The 27,758-nt window shown below is 37.0% G+C and overlaps 1 protein-coding gene across 2 annotated transcripts in view; it reads left to right on the forward strand.

Moving 5' to 3' along the window:
* The window catches only part of grm4 (glutamate receptor, metabotropic 4), a 183,895-nt gene that overhangs the window by 26,053 nt on the left and 130,084 nt on the right, over window positions 1-27,758 (forward strand). For both annotated transcript variants that reach the window (XM_082189601.1, XM_082189600.1), the window contains exon 2: window positions 26,128-27,023. In XM_082189601.1, coding sequence (XP_082045727.1) covers window positions 26,496-27,023 — 528 coding nt within the window. In that variant the 5' untranslated portion in view covers window positions 26,128-26,495. The remainder of the gene's footprint in view (window positions 1-26,127; window positions 27,024-27,758) is intronic.

Genomic DNA, 27,758 nt, shown 5'->3' on the forward strand with positions numbered 1-27,758 from the left:
CAAAAATGAAAATTCTGTCATCCTTTACTCACCCTCAAGTTCAGGGGTGGGCAACTTCGGTCCTGGAGGGCCACTGTCCTACAGAGTTTAGCTCCAACCCTGAAAAAATCACCTGCCTGTAATTTTCTAGTAATCCTGAGGACCTTGATTAGCTTGTTCAGGTGTGTTTGATTAGGGTTGAAGCTAAACTCTGTAGGACAGTGGCCCTCCTGTATGAATTTCTTTTTTCTGCTGAACACAAAAGAAGATATTTTGAAAAATGTCTGTAACCAAACAGTTGATGGACCCCAATGACTTCCATAGTTGAAAAAAAAAAAATACTATGGAAGTCAATGGGGTCCATCAACTGTTTGGTTACAGACATTTTTCAGAATATCTTCTTTTGTGTTCAGCAGAAAAAAGAAATTCATACAGGTTTGAAACAACTTGAGGGTGAGTAAATGATGACAGAATTTTCATTTTTGGGTGAACTATCCCTTTAATGACTAAAATGATCGAGATTTTAACGGTCAAAGACTGTAAAAATGCTACAGTGAAAAACTGTTAAATGGTTAAGAGAAAGTTTCCTTACTTTATACGGTAAAAAACTGTGATAGATCAGTATTTACTGTAAAATACTGTTACATTTACAGTTTTTGGAAGTGAAAAAGAACAAGTCATTGTATAATTTACAGTGAAAAAGCGTAAATTGACATTCCCACAATTCCAATATACAATTTTATGTATTTTTGTTGAAATAAATATGTTTCTTCATAGTTTTCTTAGTTTTTTCTAATCAGTTATGTACATTAGGGTTTTATGTTACATTTAATGTTGTTAAATTAATGCTTATTGCATTTCTAAAATTTCAGGTGTGTTACCATGATGGTGTTTAGTGTTTGTATGAATGACACTGAGCAGCTTCTATATATTATTGTTAACTTACTTGTGTAAGAGCTGCTTGTGATGATCTTAAATTCATCATGTGACTATCATTTCCACTGTGATTGGTGGTTGTCAGTGTGTTACTATGGTACAAAACAGATATAAATACATCAATAGGTCAATAAAGTAACATTATATCATATAATGAAATACAGTTTTTACTGTAAATTTAAGTAAAGTCTGTAAAATCTAAAATGTTGCTACCGTATTTTTGACGGTAAAGTTCTGGCAACCACAGCTGCCGGTATTTTACCGTAAATTTAACAGATTTTGTTTTTACAGTGTAGTAGTTGACATGTAGTTGCAAAGTTACTTATAGTCAACAGAATGTTCAAAAGGGACTATCAAAATAAAGTATTACCTGAAATTCTTCCATAATTTACTTTTAATCTGTGGTGATCATCAGCAATGACCCTTTAAATCTAACAAAATAGTGACGCAGAGGGATACTGAATTAATGGGATACTGAATCAGAATGAATCATTTACTCTCCCTCATATCATTCCAAATCTCTATGATTTTATTTATTCCATGGAACACATATTTTTTATTTATTAAAAGATATTTTGAAGAACTGTTTTTGTCCATACTTCCGCAGTGTTCCACAGAAGAAAGTCATACATGTTTGAAATGAAATGAGGGTATAGAATGTAAAAAGAGGAAAAATGCTTTTGCGTTCTCTTGCAAAAGTATTTCGTTCTTACGAAAAACTATGTGTTCTATTGCAAAACACCTATTTGTTCGCCTGCAAAAGCATTCGCTCGCAAAACATTAATTTGCCTTTTTTCTCGCAAAACTATTGCATTTTCCCCCAAGAAACTTTACATTCACTCACACTGAAATATAGTTTTACCCTCCCACCTTATATTATTTTCATTTCACAAGTTTTGCAAACGCTCCATGTTTTTGCGTGTGTGCTCTGGTTTCTAATTGAAAAAGGCAAAGGTTTCTATTTGCAACATGTTTTTGCAGCATTGAATACTGTAGCCAATGACAGGCATGTCTGTTGAAAGCCAACCAGAGGCTACATGCTTGCAAATCCTCTTATATAACAAACAAAGCGTAGGCCCATATTAGATAAGAGATTCATTGATTATAACAGAAGAGTTTTCGCGTGAGTGAGCTCAGTCAGTCGTGCTATGATGGGAGTTCATCCAGTCTTATATTATTTCCATCACAAAAGTTTTGCAAACAAATGCAAAGTTTCTCAGGAGAGGTAAGGGAATCATTGAAATATGATTTTTCCTCCCATCTCATTTTCCTCCCCATTATCATGTCCTTTTCCCATATGAGGGTGAGTAAATGATGAACTGTCCCTTTAATTTGACCAGCTGGGGACAATCGGTCAGCTCCAAAATGCCCACCCCCCCACCAAAAAAAAGAGAAAGAAGCCTTTCTCATCTCCGTCACATTTCCCCTGACAAGGTGATGATGTTCCGAGTTACACCTCTCACTGTTCATCTGGACTCACAGCTTCCTCAGGGGTGGTTCTCTGAATGAAGCGCTGGGGAGTCTGGAAGATTAAAAACAGCAACTGAAAAGCCTGGCAGGATTGGGCAGCGAGGCTGCGAGGCTGCGAGGCTTTGACACACAGGCTCTTGCTCCCTTATTTATATTGTGTAAGCCCTGTTCAATTCCTAGAACATGTTTGGAAAGGCCTGAGGTGTGAATTTGTATGGAATAAACCCATGGTGGTGTCGAGCTGCCAAAGGCTTAGCTGGAGAAACTGTTGACTGGTTTCACCATTGCCAAAATGATTATTTTGATGAGAAAAATCTCTCTTTGTGTGTGAGATCTCTCTTTGATGAATGTAAAGTTCAAAAGAACCGCTTTTATTTTATATCGATTTTTTTTTATGTAACAATACAAAATCTCAAAAAAAAGAAAAAAAGGAAAATCTATTTCATGCATACGTGCCGAATAATTTATTTTATTTTTTTAAACCCCAAACTTTTGAATATAGTGTAAATCTGGATAAAAACAATGCGGGAAAAAAAATCTGAGAATGGAAGAATTATGATGTAAAAACAAGACAATTAAGAAAATAGCATTTTCACTTCACAGTTTTACTCAAATCAGTTTGATAAAGCAATACATCAATTCCATAAAAGACATATTGAATATTTGTTTTGCTACTTCACACTGACATATATGGACCACCACTGACAATCCAGAAAGTCATGTCTGTGCACAGTTTAGGAAACAACTCAAAACTCTTCCTTTTATAAATTATTTTTCTATTTTAATACTTTTTCTCTCTAAATTGTTATCTTGCTTTCAATTCGCCTTGTTCTTTAAAGATTTTGTTCTCAATACACAAGTGAAAACTTTCTTAACGTATTGTTATATAATGTATGTACTTCAAAGTGTTTTAAATACCCTTTCCCCTTCACTATACAGTACATCTCTTTATGGTCCTACATAATAAATGGAATACATTTTTTATGATACGCTTAAAATCCTCATACCCATTTCATTTTTGAGACAAAAACGCTTTTTTTTTTCATTGAAATTGTATTAGTATTGTCCGCATTACCAGTTTTAGGCTACAGTCAGAATCATATGAAAATTTCAAACAATTGATTTGACAGCATCAGTATGTTTTTCGCACAGTGTTCAAGGGAAGATTTGCACTGTCAGTTCACATAACATGGATGGCTCCACATACAGCTCCATTACAACCGTGCTCATTCTAACATATACAGGTATTTCTATGAGCAATTTCAGCCCTCAAACACATATACTGTATGGATCACAGGAGAAACAAAACTAAAACAAATTGAAGCCATTACCACCACATCTACATCACAAGTATGTATTGTGTTTGGTAGAATTCTGTGATGGAAATGATTCTTACATTTGTAAAAAAAAAAAAAAAAAAAAAAAAAAAAAGAATAACTTGACAATTAGTTTGACAGGTATACTTCTGAAAATAATGCAAATTATTTATCCCAGTGTAACAGACGCAGGCCAGTAATTTAGTGTCCTTGTTAGTGTGCCCACCTCCCACGCCGGAGACCCTGGTTCAAATCTTTCTCGGTGCTGGTCAAGTAGGACTGGTTACATTTGGTGCCGTGACCCGGATGGGAGTGAGGGTTAGGGGGTGAGTGTAATGGACGTAGGCCAGTAAGAGCTGTGCATGTGAATCTCACTCTCCTGATCTCAAGATCCACTTCAAATGTTGACTACTGTGTATATATATATATATATCTATATCTTCAGGGACTTTGTGTAAATAAGATTTCTGAGAATCTTGCTCTTATAAGACACTCATTCTTCCTCTCTTCCACCATTCTCTAATGCAATAGATTGATATGATATGAAGACTCTGGATATATATCATATCTGATAGAAAAATCAATGTATTCCCGTGGACAGTTGACACATTAAATGTTGATAAATCCCTGACATACCTCTAAACCGAGGCAACATGCCCTTTTTTCAACTCACACTTTAAATCCACATGTTGGGAACGGTGGAATAAGATCAAAGAAAATCAATGAATATTGCATATGTTTGTCGGGAAGTTTGCTTTCTAAAAAAGTACAAAGCGCATTGGCCTTTTTTTCTGCAGTACAATCATTGAAATTCAAATGACATCCGAAAGAAAGGACACGAGCTCATATATCATTTTCATTGTAAATGTTTGTGGATGAGAGAGCATAATCCTGGTTTGTGCACCATTTCTGACAAGCCGCCATGAAACGCTGACATATCTACCATTCATACCCATCTCCATGACAACCAGAGACCTGAGCCTAGCATTGTGATCCATCACCCTGATATATCCCCTCATTTCACTGAAATATAAGACCCATATAATGGAGCAACGCACATAAAATGAATTATGCATCCAATAGACCGTAAGGACCAAACGTATACAATGAACAGTATGTCGAATGCCGTACCTGAATACAGTATCTTTCAGCATCAAGAAAAATGAGCAGAGAAATGAACTGAGCAGCCGGGTTTGAAGGCACTTCAATAAACACAAGGAAAACAAAGCGCTCGTCAAGAAAACAAAGATCGTTTGCAGAGGAATCCCTCTGAATTAGTACATTTCGCATCGACAGACTTAATATTCAGGGCTTGTAAGAGGGTTTAGCTGCTGATAAAAATGAGAGCACTGTCAATTCTTCATCACATGAGGCCATTTCCACAGAGGCGACACTCCAGACATTAAACTAGACCAAACGGGTTTATCTGACAATTTAGTCCCTTGATTAGCCATTCATTAGACATGTTATACAGTTCCTTGAGGGTTTTTTTTTTTCCAAAGTAACAATCCCCATAAGGGGTTCTGGAGTCATATTTTAATTAGCAGCTGATTAAGTAGAAAATTGTGGCATTAGAGAGGGGAAATAATGAAAGACATGCAAGGTAAAGGTTTCTGGCATAGGGCAGGTTACGGATGGAGCGAGATCCAGATATTAAAATGGTTCCGCATCAAAGGTTTTACATCAGGATTACACGACCACGATGAGTTGTTTAATGTGGGAGAAGGGACAAAATCAAGGTTCGACCTACAGTATAGCAAATGGAATGGTTAAGTTCTAATAGGATAAGAACAAAGATTTTGGAAGGGGGACTCGAGTGGAACGCTGATTGGGTTGTGGAAGCACATTGATTGAGGCAATCAGACCTGCTACAACACTGAAAGCCTTCTTGTCCCTTTCTTTTGTAGACCATATTTTTTTGAGCAACCTCGGATGAAAGATTGTCTGAAACGTGGCTGAGCTCTAGATGACCCCTTTTAGATTTGCGTCGACGTGCTCTGATGTTCTGTAGCGATCAAGCCATTTTATTTCAACTGTTAAGATTAGTGTGCTGACAAAGCCAGATTTCTCCTCCTCTATGACATGCCACTTTGCTTTCACTGTTTGCAATAAAGACACAAAGTCTGTTGACGCTTTGAGTGTGATAAGATCTGTAAACCTGACAAGCAATGTAATCTCATCTATATATAGTCTCCACAGCTGTGATAGTGCAAATGACAGATGACAGCTGCTTCTATAATCAGAAGCATCAGCCAGGATGCAGATGAAAGGTCCCAAAACAGTGACTAACAGCTAATAATTATAAATAAACTATTTTAATTAATAACTTAATAATGTTTAGTAGTGTTGTTTTGGCCCTTTTAGTGCTAGGCTAATCCTTAAATTGGTTAGTTCACCCAAAAATGAAATTTCTGTCATTAATTACTCACCCTCATGTCGTTCCAAACCCATAAGACCTTCATTCATCTTCAGAAAAACAAATTAAGATATTTTTGATGAAATCCGAGAGCTTTCTGACCCCCCTTTAGACAGCAACGTCATAAGGTAGTAAAGACATTGTTAAAATAGTCTATGTGACTATATACAGTGGTTCAACCCTAGTGTTATGAAGAAACAAACAACTTTATTCAACAATTTCTTCTCTTCCTTGTCAGTTTCTGACGCTGTCTTTACTACCTTTCTGGGCCTTGAAAGTGGTTATGACGTTGCTGTCTACAGGGGGTCAGAAAACTCAGATATCATATTAAAAAATATCTTTGTTTTTCTGAAGACAAACAAAGGTCTTACAGGTTTGTAACAACATAAGGGTGAGTGATTAATGAGAATTACAATTTTTGGGTGAACTATCCCTTTAAGTCCCTCCAAGTGTGTCACTGCTTTGCCAGCATGATAGCCGTTTAAGATGGGTTGTAAAGCATAATATCATTGATACTGACCAAACGTTGTTCTTCATTGAACGAGTCAGTGTTTTGGTACTAAATTTGGTAACACTTTATATTAAGTGTACAATGTACTTATTGTGTTCATGTTGTATTGCAAAACACATTTGCTGCTATTGAGGTGGGATACGGGTATGGTTAGGGACTTTGGTGGTATGGGTAGGTTTAAGGGTGGGTTAAGGTGTAAGAGAAGGGCCAACACAACAGTGTAATTGTGATTACAATATAGTTCTGTGTAAAAACATGTATGTACACAATAAGTGCATTGTATCAAATTATTATTTTAGTTAAAGACACCTAATATACTGTAAAGTGGGACCCCAAATCTTGTTTGTGAACGAACTGAATGAATGAGTCATACCATGTGAGTCTAACTCACGTTCAAAGACATGAATTAGCCAAATCAAAAGATTGGGATTTTTAAGATTTTTAAATGTTTGTATTATTCTTACCAAGGCTGCTTTTATTTGATCAAAAATAAAGTAAAAACAGTAATATTGTAAAATATTATTACAATTTAAAATAACTATTTTCTATTTTAATATATTTTAAAATGCCATTTATTCCTGTGATGCTAAGCTGAATTTTCATCATCATTACTCTAGTCTTCAGAGTCACATGATACTTCAGAAATCGTTCTGATATGCTGCTTTTGGGCTCAAGAGACATTTTTTATTATCACTGATATTGATAACAGTCGCACTGCTTGATATTTTTTTTGGGAAACCATAATAATGAGACCCTCAGTTCTGAATAGTGCACAACCCTTCTATCCCATTTCATTTGTATAACCCACCAGTTCCAATAACTCCAAACGCTTGTTTTAGCCTCCTTACCACATTGTTGTTTACTTTTTCCCTTCCCAATGATTGTGTCTAGGTTGCATATTGCATCAAATGAGGAAAATGAAATAAATCTATATATATTTCAAGACAAATATCTGAGTCATTCTGATTCAGCTGGACTTTGAGTGGCTAAGCGAGACTCTCTTTCATTCACCTTGTCCTGGATCATTACCAGAGCGGCTGGTGTCGATGCCATTATCGAGAAACCAGCAGCATAGATGCACTGCTGTGATCGCTCCATCCTCTCACAGGCTCATTAACCAACAGCTTTCAATCACATAAAGCCACTTCATCTTAATATGGTAAGACACTGCGAGGACTTTTGAGCAATATGCAGGGAGTTTGACAGCCGTAAAATATTGTTACTTGGTATTCCAGTGAATACCAGGGATTAATGTTTTGAATCGTATGCTCTGAATGGCCTGTCTGAATGTCATCTGTATCCGTATTTTCAGAAAATGGATGACCATGGATACCCTTCATTTGGACGGAACTAACAAATGGAGATTGTGTTCGTAAGAAGCATCATTATTGAATCTGTTGTCATTACGTCCTTTAGCTGAGCTCTATTACTCAGAATGAAGATATTGTCATGCAAATCATTCACTTGCCATTTAGGAGATGCGTTTCATGCTAAGCCACTTACAGTAGTCTAATCGGCTAGAATGGTTCGTGACCCGTCTACTTTAGACAATTCAGCTCTGGGATTCTGTATGCTTTAGTAAGGCCGTCCTTTGCAGTAAGTAAGCTAAAGGTAAGACAATTAACTGGTGTGTGACACCAGTCCAAAATAGCAAAGGTGGACAAGGTACACTTCAGTAAAATAACATTTCTCTAGTAAAAGTACAAGTACTTGTTTTTTGGGTTTACTTGAGTAAAAGCACAAAAGCATTAAAAGTAAAAAGTACTGATTGAAGACGCATAGGCTATATTTATTCTAGCCAGCACTAGTGAGACTGGTCAGTAGTCAGCACAAATAAGAACGATTAGTGCATACATTTAATAGGTATTGCAAATAAGCAAACTTTTTTGTTTCACAACACTTATTATACACTGTAAAAAAAAAAAAATTTAGAAAACTTAAATGTTTAAGGCAATCAGCTGCAGGACATTTTTGAGTTTTCTCAACTTACGTGTTTGAGTTATCTCAACTTTTCTCAACTTTTTTCATGTTAAATAGTTGAATAAACTTTAAAAACGGAATTTGTCATACAAAACGTAAGTTGGATTTTTTACAGTGTACACTATCAAAACTTTATTGTACTAAATCAATTTTACTTATAATTCAAGTGTTCAAACAAGTGAAATAATATACCATATAGTATTTTAAAAATGGGAAAAAACAAATAACAAAATAACAAAAACTATAAAAATACAATGTCCAACATTCAAGTTTGCTACATAATTGGGGAAAATGTATTAATTAATTTGTGTTATTTAAGCTAAAATCGCCTACCCCATACATACGGTGACACAACTGGGACCTGTTCCTACTATTCCGTCATTAGTGGGTTACCACGAACTTCACTTTGTAGAATTAATTATACAGTATGCATTATTAACATTAATTATGAACCTGTATGTAGTAGTTCTTAGTAGTCCTCTGGGAGGTATCAGAATAGGCTTGCAGAATGGAGGGATTTAGAGAGACTGATTCATCCGACTAGTCGTTTGAGAATCACTGAAAAATGTGGTGATGTGCAATGTATATTATGGGAAAATGAAAGTGTTTTTGGCCTGCATGTAAACCTGTTGCAGGAGACCTCCAAAACAAAATTGTGAACCTTTAAAATAGCATAATAGTGGCACTTAAATGTAGCTCGGCAAGCTACGGTTGCCAAGTATAGCTTCCCCAACTCGGGTTCTTTGAATAAACATTCAGTAGAGTTTATTCCTAATAACAGGTTGAGAGTCGCCGTTTTCACAGAGAGCCGGTCTCTCACGGCACTTAAAGACCCTACACGACTTATACAAGCAGATCAAGTCTTTCAGTTATAATATAGCTGGACACCCAGGTGACTTCCTTTTCTGAGGTGACTAAATTGGCACTCCATAGACAGGTCGAGAAGTCAGGAAGGTTGGGTGACTGGTAAAAAATAATGAAAAGCGCCAGCCGAGGAGAGCAGTCTCCCCTGGACCTGCTGGCTTCTAACTCCTCTCACATTTGCACTCTTTTATTTTCCCTCAGGCCTGTAAAGATGCTCATCTCTGTACTAGAGTACCTGAAACTGGGTCAGGGCTCTCCTCCCGTTTCATCTCATGTCCTCTGCACTGCACACTGTCTTAATTGATTCTCTCAGTATCTGGGGTTTTGAAGTGTGCCACTAAAATAAAAGTTAGCCGTGTGAAGAGAGCTTCTTCTTTTTCACAAGAGGGTCTAATTAGCATACAGGGCCTGAGGTAGTTTGTCGCTGGCCTCGTCTGTATGTCTTGGGAGCTTTCTAGGATGAACTGAATGGCTCCATCTCCCCCAAAATAAACCGGCTCACTGTCTGACATGTAGCCCAGTTGAGAGTTCTATTTTCATAAGTGTTGCATTCATTTCGCAGAGCTCCTCGGGAGAACGGCATCTCAGCAAGGCGGTGGAGTGACTTGGAGTCTCTCACTAGTGTAGATGTCTTTCAGGCTGTATTTTCAGTTGACAAATTGCACCAGTGTTTCACTGAGTTCAGAGCCAGGGGAAATCAAACAGCTGCAGAGCGACAGATCATGCATAATATCATGTCCCCTTTATTCACAAAAGCATTCTCCCCGACAAGAGAGTTGGCCTGCTTTGTTTTTAGAACACATCTCTTTTATTATCATCAACTACTCATCCGTTTAAAGGGGCGATATGCTACATTAATTGTAGTTTTTTTTTTTCATTTATAATGGTTTTGCAACAAAAAATTAGGTTTTACTTTATTTTGACGGTCTCTTTAACACATTCTGTTGACTGACTCTCATTAGAGTGTTAGTAGAGTATTGGTAGACTGGTAGGGTTCGGGTTAGAATAAGTTGACATGTACTTGCAAAGATACTTATAGTTAGTATAATGTCTGTTGGAGGATCATCACAATAAAGAGTTAGCAGATATTAAGCAGACAGTCTACTAATACTCTAATGAGAGTTAGTTGACATGTATTTGCAAAGTTACTTATAGTCAACAGAATGTTCAAAAGGGACCAAAAATGTGTTACCAAAAGTGTTAACAGAAAAAAAAAAATTCTGTCATTGTTTATTTACCTTGTGTCATGCATTGTTTATTCCTGCTGAATACCAAATGAGCAGAATTGAGCTCCAAAGATGGCAAAAACACCACAGTTTTAGTGCAAAGTCTTGTGAAGTCATAACGTTTGTTTAAGAAAAAGGCTTAAAGTCATTATTCAGTAATAATCTTCAAACGCAGCTAATCAAATTTTACATTTTCACACATTGGACACCATTGATTCTTGCATGTCTCGTAACCAATAACAATGCACAACATTTTAATATATGCATATTTGTCTGAATGATATTTAAAAGCAACATTTGTCTGAATTTTCACCGAATTTTCATTATTTTAAGTTATCATTTTACTTTTACTTGATCATCTCTGAATTTTAGTATTAATCGGGCATTTTTGTCACTATATCTTTTAAGACTTTTATTAAACTCTTTGCATGTTAAGTAAATAACAATGCTGGCCTATATGGGTGGTGCAGCCCTGTACTTTAATTATGCCTTTATATATATATATATATATATATATAAACAATCTGTTGCACAAACTGTCATGTAGGGGTTGCTAATATATGTTGATGTGTCAATCTGGGGTGCATTTCCCGAAGCCAACTATCGCAAGTTCCGTCGCTACCAACACAATTCAACAGAACTTGCGACCATAGTTGCAAACAATCATTTTGGGAAACACACCTCAGGGCGGGTCATACGTTAATGTAACTATTATTTCAAAAGATCAAGAAATATATGATTTTTTATTAAATTACCTTTTATATATGGCCTCTTTTGAAAGATATTGTAATCTTTGTCAGTAACATTGATTGGAGTGTCACTGAATGGCTGGACATTGTTCATTAATGGCCTCAAGGGATTTTTCTACCATTGAAAAACAAAAAACAACAAAAGACAGACACCCAAACAAAACAAGTCTCCACTAGTTGTTACATAATAAGGTTAATTAATTAGAGGGTGATCGCTTGGGCATTTAATTAGACTGTTATGGTAAAATATTCACCTTGCTTTGCTCTTTTGCTCTCATTAGACCCATCCTATTACCTTTGATGATTCCCTCTTTGCATCATTCCTTCATTAGTTGCCTTTTGCTTTAATGAGAGCATTCCTCTCTTTATTCTGATGCAGAGATTCACAGTAATTTGCACATCTTAAAGGCACAATTCGTACTGTTGGAAGTGCAACAACAAATGGCTTCAAAAAACAACAACGCCCTCCTTATCCTTCTGCATTGGATCCTTACAAACGTTCAAAGGCACAAAACTTTCCTGTAGGCTCTCAGCGAATTCTTGAGGGAAAAAGTCGGACTGTTTTATCAGGTGCTTAAAGGCGTGATTATCGGAAATACTTGCTTTCAAGCATTCAAGGCTCTCTACCTTTAATGTTGCTGCTGCAGGTGCACACAGAAATGCTGCAATATTGAGCACTGAGCATTTGAAACTGTATTTTCATCTTGCAGTGTGACGTAAAACTGTCAATTGAATCAAAACGCGTTGTACCCAGTACACCATTTGGATTCCATCACTTACAAAAAGAGCAGGTGGAAAAATGCAACGGTCAGAACCACTGCATAATTGATGAGTCTTATCACGTTCATCAACATACATTCTTGCAGCTTGCATTCTGCATTATTGATGAGAGGGCATTGTTCTGCATGGCAGACCTCCGAGACTTTTGACAGATGAGTCAATAAGCTCTGAACGCCGCAGTAGTGCACTTTGATTACCGTGGAGAAAACATTGCAGCTTTGTTTAAGCAACAGTCTGCTGGAATACAATAAAATAGCAAATACAATTAAACAAATATGATTAGTTCCTAGATCATCTGTTAAATTACTATTTTGTTAGCTGACGATATTAGTTTGCAATACGTAATGAGTATACTTATTGTCTATTTATTTAATCAGTCTCATTTAAATAAAATTATTCAGAAAGTATTCACAATTCATTGCTTTTTGGAGATGATAATGGTAGTCGCATAATTGTGTCATCAAAATAAAAATGATCCTTAACTAAACTGAACTGGAGATTGGATTATGTAACGAGCATGTGGCTTGTCAAGAGGCTCTCATATACATTTGAGCACTTCAGTGTAAATATTGAGGAAAATGTCAAACCCCAAATTAATTTAAAGCCACAGTACAATTGTATGTGTGTTTTTATGTGTAAGTATACAGTACTTATACTCAGTGTTGGGGGTAACTCATTACAAGTAACTTAAGTTACATAATCAGATTACCTTTTTCAAGTAACTAGTAAAGTAACGCATTACTTTTAAATTTACAGCAAAATATTTGAATGACTTTTTCAAATAAGTAACGCAAGTTACTTTTTCACATTTATTGACTGACAGCTCTCATGTCCTCATGTTGAGACAAATTGTGAGTAAGTGCAGAGACGTTGTGTGTAAACATGATGGTTACAGTAGTTATAGACTAAATGTGAGCGTGCATTTACTAATCTCACTTGCACACAAAAAGATTCAGTATTCCTCAACATGAATAAAATCAGTGAAATGCCAAATCAGAATAATAAGCAAACCTCCAATAATTAAATATGTTAAATAAAACAAATATTTGTATGCATTTAATCTCACTTTATTGACCAATGTACTTGCTGCTGATCTTCGATGATTCAGTTAAACCATAAGCAAAAATGACTTGTTTTTATTGGTGAAGTAAGTGTTAAACTTTTTTTGTACATTTAGAAAATATGCATTTTCTTCAGCCTTATTATTTAAATTTTGGTCTGAAACGACCTTTACATTTGGCAAAAAATATAACTTTTTTGTTATTAAAAACAAAACAAAAAAACAAGCCCAGCCCAGGTGAGAAAAAGTGACGCAAAAGTAACATAAAATAACATTTTCTTAAAAAGTAACTAAGTTACGCAATTAGTTACTTTTTAAGGGAGTAATGCAATATTGTAATGCATTACAGAGACTCCCCAACACTACTTATACTAATACTGTAGGTCTTAACTGGTGGGTTGTGGCCCAAAATTGAGTTGCAAAACTGTTCTAAAAAACATGCTAAATGCAAAGACTAACATGCAACTAACTTGTACATATTAGGATAACAAAACATAAAAAAGTGCGAAAATGCTGATGGTCAACACAAACTCTATTCTATTTCAATGCATGTGTCAAATGGAAACATGACTAATATTAATACTTTTTAAATGAAAATTTAGCTTATTGTTTGTTGAATGTCACTTCTATTGTTGTTCAAGCATTATGCAGATTTTTCCATGCAAGCTCCAACAACTGAAAAAAACAACAACAACAACATAAAAGTGGTGCATACAACTAATGCACTATATTCCAAGTCTTCTCAAGTCATGCAATAGCTTTGTTTGAGGAACAGACAAATGCATTTGTTATTTTCTGCTAATTTTCTCATCTATAAAAGTTTATTGGTGCATCAATTTCTAAACTGGTAATGGTTTTGTGAAGTTAGATGGTCACAGATAGTCTACACGATACTTTTATAGTACTTTGTAGTAAAAATATCCGTCCATCCATCTCTATCTATTAGCCTTTTTAATGAGTGAGGACTAGTAAAATATCCTCACTAGTCGGCTGTCATAATATTTCACTATATCAGTGAGTACATTTGGCTCTCACAAGTATAGCCAAACCTGTAGACAGACACACACACACACATTCTCTCCAGTAACAAGTTTCAACATTGGAACGCAGTATCAAAATCATTGTCGCAAAATAAAAAACTGAATTTAAATTTGATATATATTTTTAGATATAAAGTCAGTGTTTGATTTTTACTATAATAATTTTGGTTCTGTGTCTCTAATCTAAATAAATATATAAACTCAGTGTTTGATTTTGCGATAATATTTGGTACTTTGTCCTGGAGTTGAGCACCTCTGTGGTGATCTCACTGCCGCATACCTGCGGTGGAAGAGGCAGCTGCGGAGTAATTTAGTTTGTGTGTCTGGAGGTCTCTTCCTCTCTCCCTCCCGCCACTACTTTCCTGCTGTGCATGGCTCTTCTGCAATGATAATTACAGAGCTCCTCCTCTTTCCCCCTGCAGAACAGTTGGAGAGAGAGAGGGTGGAAGAGAGAAAGAGAGATATGAGCTTGTCAGAAAAACACATCTGCTTGATGTTGTTTCTTGTCCTCATTTGCTAGTTTTTTCCAAATGTTGTGCCAATGTGTTGGGATCAGAGAGCCGACACAGCTCCCCTTTGAAGTTTAAATAGACTGTTGGTGGTTTCCCTCTTTTAGTGCCGCCAAAGTGCGCCTCAGTGTGCATGTACCGCTTCCATCTGAAAACATCAGGAAAGAAATGTGCTGCATGGCTGATCGAAAATATTAATGTGGGGGTTTCTCTATACCGCCTGTGCTAAATGCGCTTTGAATGTAATTCCTTGCCTCCGTCACGACAAAATTGTCCTCATTTGAAATTCAGCTTGAAAGCATTTTTTGGTTCTCTTTTAATGGATAAATTTTAAAGGATGTTAAAAGAGCGTTTGCTGTAATAAAGCAAAGACAAATTTGCACTTCCTGAGGAAAAGCCAGTGCTCTCAAGGCCGCAAAAGAAAAGCGTTACGATTTAAAGTAAGTTTAGGTTTTAAGCTTTGATTTTTTTTGTTTTTGTAAAAGCACCAGATTTGTTGTTTTATATCCAATGCTGAAAAAGGAATACCAATAATGATTTAGTGTGCAAATATATGTAGGAAAGAAAACCAACTGGAATTAATTTGCAAATAATTAAAGCTCAAAAGAGTTTGCACACCAACACCATGTTTTAAACCAGGTTGACATGATAATGATAAGCTGTTTTAATGGAAATCTGAGTTTTTGTCAACAAGACGTGACAAATTACTTGTGCTACATTAGAAATAATATATTTAAATTTGTCCTGCAAAACAAGATATCGTTTTTTCGCAGTGTAGGCTATATGGGTAAAAAAGGCTGAGCATAGGAGAAGAAAAAGTTACATTTATGAATGATTAACAACGGGCCCAAGAAAAACTTGAAGATCTAACCGTAGTACTGTATGTCCTCTTTTTCTGTCCGTTGTCAGCAACATTATTTGTTAGGCAAAAGCAATTTCTTTGCTAGGATGTGCTGTCAAATTGCTATTAGACAATTGCTATTAAAAAAAAAGTCAGCGTTTACATGATGATTCCAACCCAGGCAGGTGTTGTTATCAGTGCAAAGGTTAAGGAAATGTGAAATGACATTTATCTCGTTCCCTATAGGATCTTACACCCAACCTTTAGATATCTGTTTATTCTTACCCATGACTGGCCTCAGCAAACATGTGGTGATATTGCTGTGTGTGTTTGTGCCGTGTGGAAGTCCCACAGCTGTCTGTGACATTTTGCCGCTGTAAGATATCTGGTTATTCGCTCCAGTCCAAATGTGCTCTGAAAGATATTTACAGCTTTAATTTTGTGGGTTGACCGTTTCCCATCTTTCGGGAGGAAAAAGATCAGAATATTCAATTAGAGCATGTATAGGGCTCCTATCTTCTTATAAAATGTCATATTGTCATCGTGTTTTTGGCCTCACAGTTCAAACTTTCAATGAATCTAATGGTCGTTACGTGGCTTTAAACATACTCTGTACAGGTCTTCAAATTGCATTCTCTGTGTTGCCTCGAGGGTTGCAAGAGCAGGCATTGGTCCGCACTGTCTACAGTCAGTTTTCGCTGACTTTTTGTCATTTTTATTTTTTGTTCTGTTTTCCCTGAGCATATCATTTGACCCATTTTCCCAGAGTGTCTGATTATGTTCTCCGTTCACCTGTTGTTCTATTAATAGTTAGTCCCTTTGTATTAAGGACCTGAGTTTTCCTCGGTTTCTTGTTCTGTCTCGTTAATGTGTTGGTTGTGTTTGCCTGTTGTTCTCTTACGTGTTCCTGTTTGAACTATTATTATTACTACTACTATTTTCCTTGTGCGCTATACTTCTCTATAACCACCCGTGACACTCCTGCTGTAAACCCCTGCTTTAAGCCTGATCTATTTGATCAAATATGGTCCATCTGTCTGAACAAGTTCCAATTGCTCAATAAGATTCTCTTTAAACCAACCTTGTTTAGAAAGATGGACATTATTTGATAAAATATCATCAAATGTATTGTTGCATTTTAAGATTGTTTGCATATCTTTTTTTTAAAGAATTGTGTTAAAGAGAATCTTGTTGAGCATTTTAGTTAAAGGCACAATATGTTAGCCTGCAAGCCAGACCTACATCAAGATGTTTAGTCTGGCAACTTACCATAGACACGGCTTAATCCGATGGGCGGGATAAACGGCTGTCTTTCAAATTCCCTCTGCACGCAATAGGAGGATCTTTGTTGACATCTTTGTACGCATGCGCGAGTGGTTGTGTGGCAACAAAACAAACAGTATTGCGGGCAGTAAAGACGCGACGAGCACTTTCAAGAGAGTTAGCGGGCGAAATCCACAATATATAAGCACTTTAACATCTGAAGACCGGAGGAGGTTTGGAGAGAAGCTCAAAATTTGTATTGGTGACAAAATCGAAGTTATTCAAAGCCCATATGAGATCTGGGATGACAAAAAACGTTGGTCCGACTTGCCCGTGTCTTGGCCACCAATCTGCTGGGGAGACATTTATTCTTATTTAATAGAAACCCCTGGACCCTTCACTCATGAAAGATTAAAGGCTTTCAAAAGTCTGGAGGCCTATGATTATTTTGTTTTTTCAAAAAGTTGGGCCGATCTTTTCTGCCAAACAGAAAGCAGTGATCGTGCTAAAAGCAGAGGTTAGAACAGCCTTTTCTTTTGCTTTTAAGTTTTGCGATCCAGAATAGCCCATTTTGATGTGAGGAACATAGTCTGGGTGCTGTGGATCGCGGTTTGGGACACCTGAATCAGAACGCGAAAACATGACTCGGTTGATTTGACTCAGTTTTATTATTTTTTTTATTCAATCTTCTATAAATACATAGTCACTAGACTTAGGCCTACCATGAACAAAATGAGCCTCACAAACTCGATCAGTAACGTTAGCTGCAGGAATCCAGGCTTTCTTCGGAGCGTCCAGGTTCAATCGCCTAATTGCACGCAACCATTTCTTTCGTTTTTCGCGATCCTTTTCGGAGGGAATTCGAAAAAACTTTTTATCAGGCCCCCAACGAGCCGTATAATCGACCACACAGCAAGAGTGAACCATCCTCTTCTCTAAATCCTCCTCCAAACGTGCAAAACAATCAAATTAGAGGTATCTAGCGGTGTTTCCTGCCACACGATTCCCATGATGCAACGCGACAAACATAAACAATGACGTCACAAAAGATCCGCCTATAGGACAGCGCTTCAACCAACTAGAGCATTTTCCCAACAGCGGAGCTAACGTTAGTTGATAGATTCAACTTTTGCCATATCTGGCCGGCAAAACGACGAACACATCTTCCTTTTTTTAAGAATGACTTAAGTGCCGTTCTTTGCTCTTTTCTCAAAGAAAAGCTTAACTCCAAGTCCTCCAGAGTTGCGGACAAAGCCGATTCGAAAGATGTTCGCCAGCAGCGTCATTCTTTGTTTTCAAGTCGCAGCCAGGGAACCGTCGCAACTCTGTCGTCATTATGTTAAGCCCGCCCCGCCTAGTCTATACACGACGTGATTGGCCTGACCCAATTTAGGTTTTTGCAGCTCCAAAGTCTATGGAGAGTTGCTAGACTGCCCTGGCTGCAAAATACCTTTTGCTGCCGCTAGGGTGCGTCTAGATTTCTAGGCTAACAATATGTAGTATTTTTGGATTAAAATATCCAAAAACTACTAGAACAATGTTATATATTTATTAGAGGTGGGCATAGATTTTTTTTTTTTATCTAGATTAATCTAGATTAATTTTGAAATTAATCTAGATTAATCTAGATTAAAATGGCTCATTTGAATTCTGCCGAAGGCATTCAGAATATGTGTGCTACCCAAATAATGACTATAAAAGTAAGTCTTTGAGAACGGGTTTCTCAAGCCAGGTGGCGCATTAGACCAGGGGCTCATCTCCTGTTTCCAAAATGCATCACAAACTGCTTGAGAAAGCTGTTCTACTCATAGACTGTAAAAGGTTACTACTGTACCGTTACCGTCCGTAGGCAACATTAGGTAGGCCTATGTTATTATCAACTACTATAGGCTATCAATTAGGGATGGGCGATATGGCCTAAAATCTATATTGTCATATACATTGCAGCCTCTTGCGATAACGATATACAGTATATTATAATAAAACCATTTCAGAACAGATTACACAGACCCATGCTAAACAACTGCTAAATGTCTTTTTTTTTAAAGGGTGTATGTAGTTTTGAGAACATATATTGTGCAAAACTGTAAGTATACAACATCATTTTGCAGAAAAATAAAATTTAAGTACACTAGCTGCAGAGACTTAAGTAGGTCTAATGTTTATTATGGCTTGGAGCTTATGAAACCCCAAATTTAAAATTAGAATATTGTCTAACTGATGTCTTTTCAGTTAAAAAGAAACACAACAACGATTCTTAAAATCGAGATTATGTGCTACACCACTAAGATATATTGGAATGGGAATAATACGCGCGCGCTGGTATTCAGTGATATCATGTTTCGTTTTGAATTTGAGGTGGTCGAACGGATTAGTCGTGTGTTAACTTACCGAACTGTTACCCCACACACTCTGTATATAGTTTGCTGCTGCTCGTCTGACGGCTTAAACCCGAACCAAGTCCAAATAATGGATGTTGCACCGATCTTTTTCACCAGCTTTCACGTTCAGCCGTGTTTACTTAAGATGACGACGAATATGCGTTGCAGCCGGGTTTACCTCGCGGCCGCGGGTAGATTGCGTCATCATAGCTTGTGTAGTATAGAGCCATCTCCCAACCCAATTTGGAGAATAGATTAACGGCGATATTTTTTTTATCGCGCGATAAGAGTCTCGCGTTAACGCAGCACGTTAACGCCGATAACGGCCCACCACTAATATTTATATATACTTAAATTATCCTAAATGTTTCCAAGAATGTTTAAATCCAGAGAAATAAGCAGTTTTAACCACGACAGAGATCGTGTCCGTGTGCCAACTATCTATCCACGTTACCCTCGATTTCCGTTTTTTTTTTATTCTGTAGAAACCATGGAAACACCAAAGACATGTTTCTGCTTGGATACATTCATCGACAGAAAACTAATCATTGTTATCAAGCTACACCTTTGTTTTGAATAAGCAACCTCTAGCGGCTAAAAATTACATAGTGTGCCTTTAAGGATAAACTATTAAAATTCTTATAGCTAGCTACATGACTATGCATGTTAATGCATGTACACTAGGGCTGCAAGCTTGCAGTGTGTTTGCTAAGTTCTGTGGTAGCATATGTAGAGTATGTTTCTGACCTTAAAACTTATGTGTGTGTTCTGATTTATTGCTTGCCATGCGGTCTCGAAGCTTTTCGGAGACTGTGACATCCCACATTCAAGTTCTATCTTTGTCTTTTGGCAGGGTGAAAGCCCCATGGTACTCACTAGCAGGCAGCTAGTAAAATATTAAGTGCCTCAGCTTCTTATCTTCACACAGTGCTTGTGAGTCCACTGTATTGTAGAAAGAGATCTGCACAGCTGAAAGACCCGTCAGCCAATCACAAGACAACAATAACGGCCCTTAAGGTCAGCGAGTCAACAAAATGCTTATCGTGGCAACATTTTAATGCCTGGGCCAAAAACTTTGTGGTATTTGCCTAAATCAGCAAGGGAGCCCGAGGGAACTCTCAAACGAACAATATTTCCTGACGTGCTCTCTTGATCCCAAAGCTAATTTCAGTTGTAGGCTGTACAGTTATCTGGATGTGATAATATGCTGTTATTTCACTAATGTGATAGAAACGTTGACAAAGCTTTGTGAATTGTCATGTTGTGTTTATCTCATTGGTGTTTCAATTTAGTGGAGTCTCTTTAGGCCTTGAGTCAACCAGGTGATTGTAAGATACAGGGAACTGATGTTTAAAATACATTGGATTATCTGGCTCCAAATTCCCAGATTGAATTATTTAGGTCTCAGAAACAATGAGTAAACAACCGCTCAACTAATATTAACAAATCCTGCATCTACATGATAATGTTTGAAAGTCATTTCAACCTGTGGTGTTTTTGCTGTGCTGTTTTAAAACACAGATCCAACAGCCATTTCGGGGTCATTTTTCACCCCAAGGAGGAAATTAGAAATAATATTTAACTTAAGGAAAACAAAGCCTCTTTTAGGACCATCGAGATGTTTATGAGCACCACATCATTTCTCTCTCTCTCTTTAAAAAAAAAAGAAGAAATTAATACTTTTATTCAACAAGGATGCATTACATTTTTCAAAACTGACAGTACATTTATGTTACAAAAGATTACTATTTCAAGTAATTGCTTTCAAAGATATTTCTTTTTTAAATCAGTTTCCACAAAAATATTTAGCAGCATGTGTATGTACAGTATGTATTGGTGTATGTGTAAATGAAGGTAGTTAAACATTAAATAAATAATGAGAATAATGTGAATTAATCAAGATTAAAATAAGAATTTAGGGGAACTGTGCTGTAATGAAAATAATTCATAATAATGATCAGACCATTCAATAAAACTTTATTTTCTCTTTTCGTAAAATACTTCCTATAGTTGTTCTTTTGGCTTTAAATTAAATGTGATCTCGATCCTGCTAGCAATAAAATGGTGCGAAACCATAAATGAACTGTCACAATGCTGTGTTGTAGAACACTCACAAACACGATGAAGACAAAGGGTATCTTTAATAAATTCACAGGAAGATAAATCACACAAAGAGAACGACTTACAACACATATATCACAGATGAGACCCGACAGCAAATAAATAGACACAAATGACTTAAGTATACAAGCAAATGAGGATAATTAACGACACATACCTAAACTAAATGACAACTATTCAGAAACCATAACAACCAACTCAACGGTGGAAACGGTGCAAACTGAAAACGGTGCAAACTGTGAAATGGACATCTTGGACATCCAGAGTAACCTTGCCAAATTTTCTGAGATATCAAACTTATTTAATGACTGGCTTTTGTTAGTACTGATGGGAACTACTAAGTCAGTGTGTACAACTCAAAATAAAAATGAATCCGTCTCTTCACCGTGTTTCAACGTCTCCATCTCCCCTCTCTACTAATCACAGTCACTTTATTTGTGTAAGCCCCTTATCTGTTCCGAGACTCAAACTGAAGCCATAGTGAGCTGTGAATTGGAAAACAGGTCTGACCTTAGCCTGCCTGATTCACTCTACAGTGATTAAACTGAATTTGCTGTGAATGATCAGGCCCAAATAACTTCTCCGCTCGAAAGGGTGTGCATTAAATCCACCACCTTCAGGCTTCTTACAAAAGATCTGCTCCCAGAATAAGAGGTCTTCCATGGCACCTCCTCCCATTGTGGCCCACATCTCATCTGTTTCTAGAAGAGATGGGAAAGAGATTATTCCTTTAAGATCAATTACTGCTCTTACTGACTGAATGGTGTCAGCCTAACACGCTTAAAGAAACCGAGACAAGGAGGTGCTTTAAAAAGAAACCCATGAATGGCATGTGTGGGCGCGGTGCGCAGCTTTTTTTGCACGTGACTTTCCCCAAGACTGTGCAGGTGGGTTCATTTTGATAAAGAATGTGTACACTGTAAAAACACTCCCAGTGAAACGGCAATTTGTGCTTCTAATTTTGCAGCGCACGATAAGTAATTGTCCTTTTACAACAGCAATGGCTTTTAAGAGTCTTGGAGGTGTAGCCTAATACAAGCATCCACTATATATGTACTGCGTTATGAGAAACAGATAATGATCTCATTACCGCTATTTATAATTGCCATATCTAATATTTCCTTGAGCACACACTTGAGTATGATATCAGATAGGATTTGAGGAATAATACAATTTCTCTGCGGCACGCTGCACCAGCGAAGATTTATTAGCCTGTTGCTAAGTCGAGGTTCCCTTGGGCAGTCTGCAGACTAAAGGTTGGTATTCTACAGTATGCATACTAGATCTTTCACACACATGGATTATTAGGAAATACAGCGCTCTCGGGTTACTGGAAATTTCTTTTAATAAGTGCCCTTAAAAAGGCAAAACATTATTGGCAGTTACCGAATTTCCTGTAGAAACAACTTAACTTTTTAAACTGCTATCTAGAGATAGCAAGGAGCACTACAGTGCTGTGTTGTTTTTGTGATTCTTTTGTTTATTGACCACATTAAAATTGTGGCTGCTCTGTGTTTTATAAAAAGGAACAGACGGCAACATAATCCAGTGTGAAACACAAAGTATGCACCTGGTTGTGGGCTCATTTGTGAGATTTTGCAATGTCTTGAGTACTTGCCAGTATGTGGATGTTGTTTTGACAGTCTTCCCATCCAATAAACGTCAAATAAAGCGAAAGTGTTTACATTGAAGGTATTTTTGCTTTATAGGCTTACAAAAGTCTGCTCCAACCATTTCCCCCTTTCCTAAAAGAATCGAATGCTCATTCACTGGCTATAATGTGGTTTTGGTTACCAATCGAGTTACGTGCTACGGCCAATTGCAGGAGGCATTTTGGGTTGACACATGCAGATATTTCAGAATGCCATAAACATATTCTTTACAGCCCCAATTAGAGGGCTGCAATTTCAAAACCTCAATAGTATTTTGAAAACTTTGTCTAGTATAATATTATTCAGATTGTCTTCAGAAGTGGCCGGTTATGGTGTGAGACTATAAAAATTTAGATTTGGTAGCAATAAAAAGTTAAACTTCAAGGAGAGTGTGCCTTTAAAAGAAAAAAAGGTTTTTTTTTTTTCTAGTTATAACATCAGACAAATCCTCAAAGCAAAATAAGTTTACTCGAAAATCAACACTGAATAAGATATTGCTAATAGTTTTCTAAGAATGTATCTTTAACACGAGTATTTTCAAAAATAAATACACTACACTTGTTTAAAAAAAAATTAGATAATTTATTTACTGGAAAACAAGTCTACATGGTGCTTCATATATAGTTCAAAGAACACTATGGTGATACCCTCACAGTAGGCTATTTGAGCTAAAATGAAAAAGAAAGGCATTACCATGATTTGTTCACTGCTAAACTCATGCTATATTAACATGCTGCATTTCTTAAGTGTAGTAGTCAGATAGCACAAATAAATTTTTCTTTGTTTAAAAACACAAGCGTTTTGGTGTAAATTCTATTTAACGCTAGATGTGAACTTCAATCAAGTTTTAACATTTCAATAATTCAGAATTTTCTAATTAAATACACCAAACTGTTTCTAGCACTCCAGATCTGATATAACTGAAAATTACCCCAAAAAGAGCAAAAAATCTATAATTGCTGTTATCCACTATCGGTTCCAAGCCTATTGCTGATAGAAACTCTCAGTGCTTATTATATCTCCATTACGTCCTCAGACAGCCATGCAGTGTCAATTAACTTTAACTAATGAATTAAATTAACTTCTGTGGTAGGGCTGACACTCCCCGCAAATCACAGCAATGATCGCAGATCATGCTGACAGCTTCATATGGGTCAACAGTCACCTAACAAGCTTGGCTTTTCCTTAAAAAATCACAGGGAGTTATTATCAACCAGTGTTGGGGAAGTTACTTGAAGCGGTAGCTTCCTAAGCTATAACTACTCAGAATTTACTTAAGCTACAGTCAAGCTAAACCCTGAGACATTTTTTGTGGATGTACGTGGAACAAAATATAGCATTTTGTCATACAAGGTGCCGTTTTTTTTTATTTATTTTTTTAAGTGCTGTATTTAAAAAAAAAGCCATGCCACTATAAGTCATGCCACTATTACTATAAACAATAAAATAGCCGAGCTATTGACACAATACTGAGAAATAGTTGAGTTAGTAGAATTGCTACTTTTAGTTAGTTACTCCCCAACACCGTTAACAACACCATTCAAGACAAACACTTTTGAATCTAGGCTGCGTTCCATCTCTCACGTGTTTGGCAATGTTTCCCTTAGCTGTGAGCGTGGGAGAGTGGAACATGTGCTTCAAGCCTCACCGTGGTCTCTCTCACGAACTTCTTTTCCCAAAGGAAGGATTCCCCAGTTCACTCTTTAATATCAAAGCACATTTGCCAACATTGAAAAAGCATTTCATAGTCACTTCAGAAGCCCTGTTGTAATTCTTTGAAGTGCCTGTGCACTAGAGGAGAAGTGTGGAGCCAGCGTATAGTGTACTAATAGGGGAGGAGGTGGAAAGAGTGAAAGAGATAAAAAAAAAATAGATAGAATGAGAGCAGGTCAGTTAGAACTTACAAAGGCATAAAAGAGAATTTCCAAGCTTTTTCTGTCACTTTGTAAATAAGTGAAGTGAACGAAACGGTGCAAAAAACGATTTGCAGCGATCAAGGCTTGAACATAACTGTTTAAACTGCATCAATGTTTAAAGAAATGCACAGTATTCTTAAGTATGCAAGACCGTAACTACATTGATGATCATTTAAAAATATAAAGTACTGTACATAAAGAGCAATATAAAGGAAGTTTTTAATGCTATGCTTGACTCTGACAAAAAAAAGTAGAAGATTGTGCTGGAGGAGGTGAAAACAAGTCAAGCAGTGAATCACGATGGTGCATGATAACGATATTGTGTAGGCATTAAAAATATGGCAAGATCAATTTGCCGTATTTGGCACTCACCATTAAAACAAAATATTCAGAGTTTAAAAGACTCAGCAACTCAAATGTACGCACATGCATAAAAATAAAAAAAAGCCTGTTGTAATATTCCAGTATGCAAATTTTAACCCAATTAGGCAATGATTAAGGGAGTAATGATAACAGTGTCTGTCAAAGTTGTGGGAGATAACTCGTCCCCTCATCGAGGACAGTGTCATACAAATTAAATCTCATTTCTTAAATTAAATCATGACCTCGAGGTTGCCAAAGTAACAATCCATTCCGAGAACTTTGAATATCCTGCGGTGACCGTTGGGGAAAAGATTAAAGGGTTTGCTTTATGTCAGTATGCGGTGTGTGCAGAACAATTTTCATCAACCAAACTCATTTCCTTTATCAGAGTTTGTCATTTCAGATGGGGCGAAAAAAAAAAAAAACGAAAACATCACATTACACAGATAATTCTCCCTCTCTCTGGATAGGAGCTCTTCATTGGAATGCAGCTCCTTCATTCAGAATGTTGAAAAGAGACATGTGGGAGCCAAAGCATATTTCTCTCGACCTTGGGAGCCCATAGCAACATTTTAAATTCAAACTATAGAGAGAGAGGGGGGTGCATGTGAGAAAAAGCAAGTGAGTTTTCAGTAAGAAAGCGGTTTTCAATGAGATGCTTTAAAGGAAATTTTAAGGAAAAGAACACAAGTCCTGCAATGCCCATACTGACACAGATTCTCTGGTGCTAACTCTTCCTATCTTTTTTTTCCAGAAAGGCGCTCACGGGTTGGTGAAGATTTGTGTTGGCAGCACAAGACCCCCAACCTTCTCCATCAGGAGACTAGGCAATTGGAAACCTAGAGGGAGCAAGGGACCAAAGACGTACGGTGAACCTTTAATCTCATCAAAGGAACCTAGAGGAAGTTCCTTGACAGGAGATAAAGCGGATTGACTCAGAACTGCTGCCTAAAGAACCTGATGAGCATTCCATTCAATTACAAATGCATCGCAACGTGACATAACTATGAACTTTAAAAGATTGAGCCCTGTGAAAGGGTGCCTCCACTGACCCATTAATTCAGTTGTGACACATCTCAGATCCAAAAATAGACACGCTTGGGTTGAAACAGGCTTGGTGCGATGTCTTCCGCCTTGGGCAAAATGGTTGGATGGACCAACCGTCACTGTCAGGCCTCAACATTGGTTCTTCTCTACCTCTTCCTGACTGTTTTGGCTGCAAAGCCCAAAGGTCCAGGCCACACACATCTAAACTCTATCCGGATTGATGGGGACATTGCATTGGGCGGCCTGTTTCCTGTTCATGCTCGAGGTCATGAGGGGAAACCCTGTGGTGAGCTAAAAAAGGAAAAGGGAATCCATCGTCTGGAAGCTATGCTCTTTGCTTTGGACCGCATCAACAATGACCACGAACTGCTCCCAAACATCACGCTTGGGGCCCGCATTCTGGACACATGCTCACGGGACACTCACGCTCTGGAGCAGTCTCTTACTTTTGTCCAGGCGCTCATCGAAAAGGACGGCACGGATGTGAAGTGCCAAGGTGGTGGATCACCCATCATTACCAAGCCAGAAAGGGTGGTGGGTGTCATTGGAGCGTCGTCCAGTTCCGTGTCTATAATGGTGGCTAATATCCTCCGACTGTTTAAGGTAAATGCATTATCATACAGTAATGTTTGGGGTTTATTTTTGCTGTGGATTTGGATTGAACTTGATCATGGTGGAACTCAATTTCCATGCTGGTTCAGGCTGGTTTTGCGCCGACCTAAAGTGTCAGCGAAATTACTGATGAAAGGACTAATAGTTTCAAACGCTTTAGTATCCTTATCTGCTATTGTATTATAGATATAAAGTAATACAATTATAAAATTTGTGAATTAAATTAAGACAAATTATTTGATAAATTAATCAAATTATTAACGAAAATAGAAAATAATGAATTATGATTATAAATGATAAAACAATAATTAATTATTAGATAATAAATGTTTTTACTTTTTTATTTAGTTTGTTATAATTATTGGTTAAAGTTTGGTCTGTTGCAGTAGCCATTTCAGTCAGAATATAATGGGCTAAAGTTCAAAACATGATGAAAAAGACCTGTTGACTAAATGTAATTGGTATTTTGGAGGTCTTGCTGGAAGTGAAGAAGCCTGGTTTGGACATAACTAGACTAGCTTTGAAAAATAAAACTGGTCTTTTCACAGGTTTGAAATGAATACATTGATGTGTGAGATTGGATTTTGTCGCTGTTGCGTCTGTATCTTTCCTTTCCTGCTGTTTGGCATTCTCCTTTGGTAAGCAGAGTGGCATTATCCCAGTGAATGTATAATTGATAAGAAAGCAATCTGAGGGTTCTTACATTCACTTAGCCATGACCAAACA

This window comes from Leuciscus leuciscus (assembly GCF_965113295.1).
Source record: "Leuciscus leuciscus genome assembly, chromosome: 14".
Taxonomy (NCBI): Eukaryota; Metazoa; Chordata; class Actinopteri; order Cypriniformes; family Leuciscidae; genus Leuciscus; species Leuciscus leuciscus.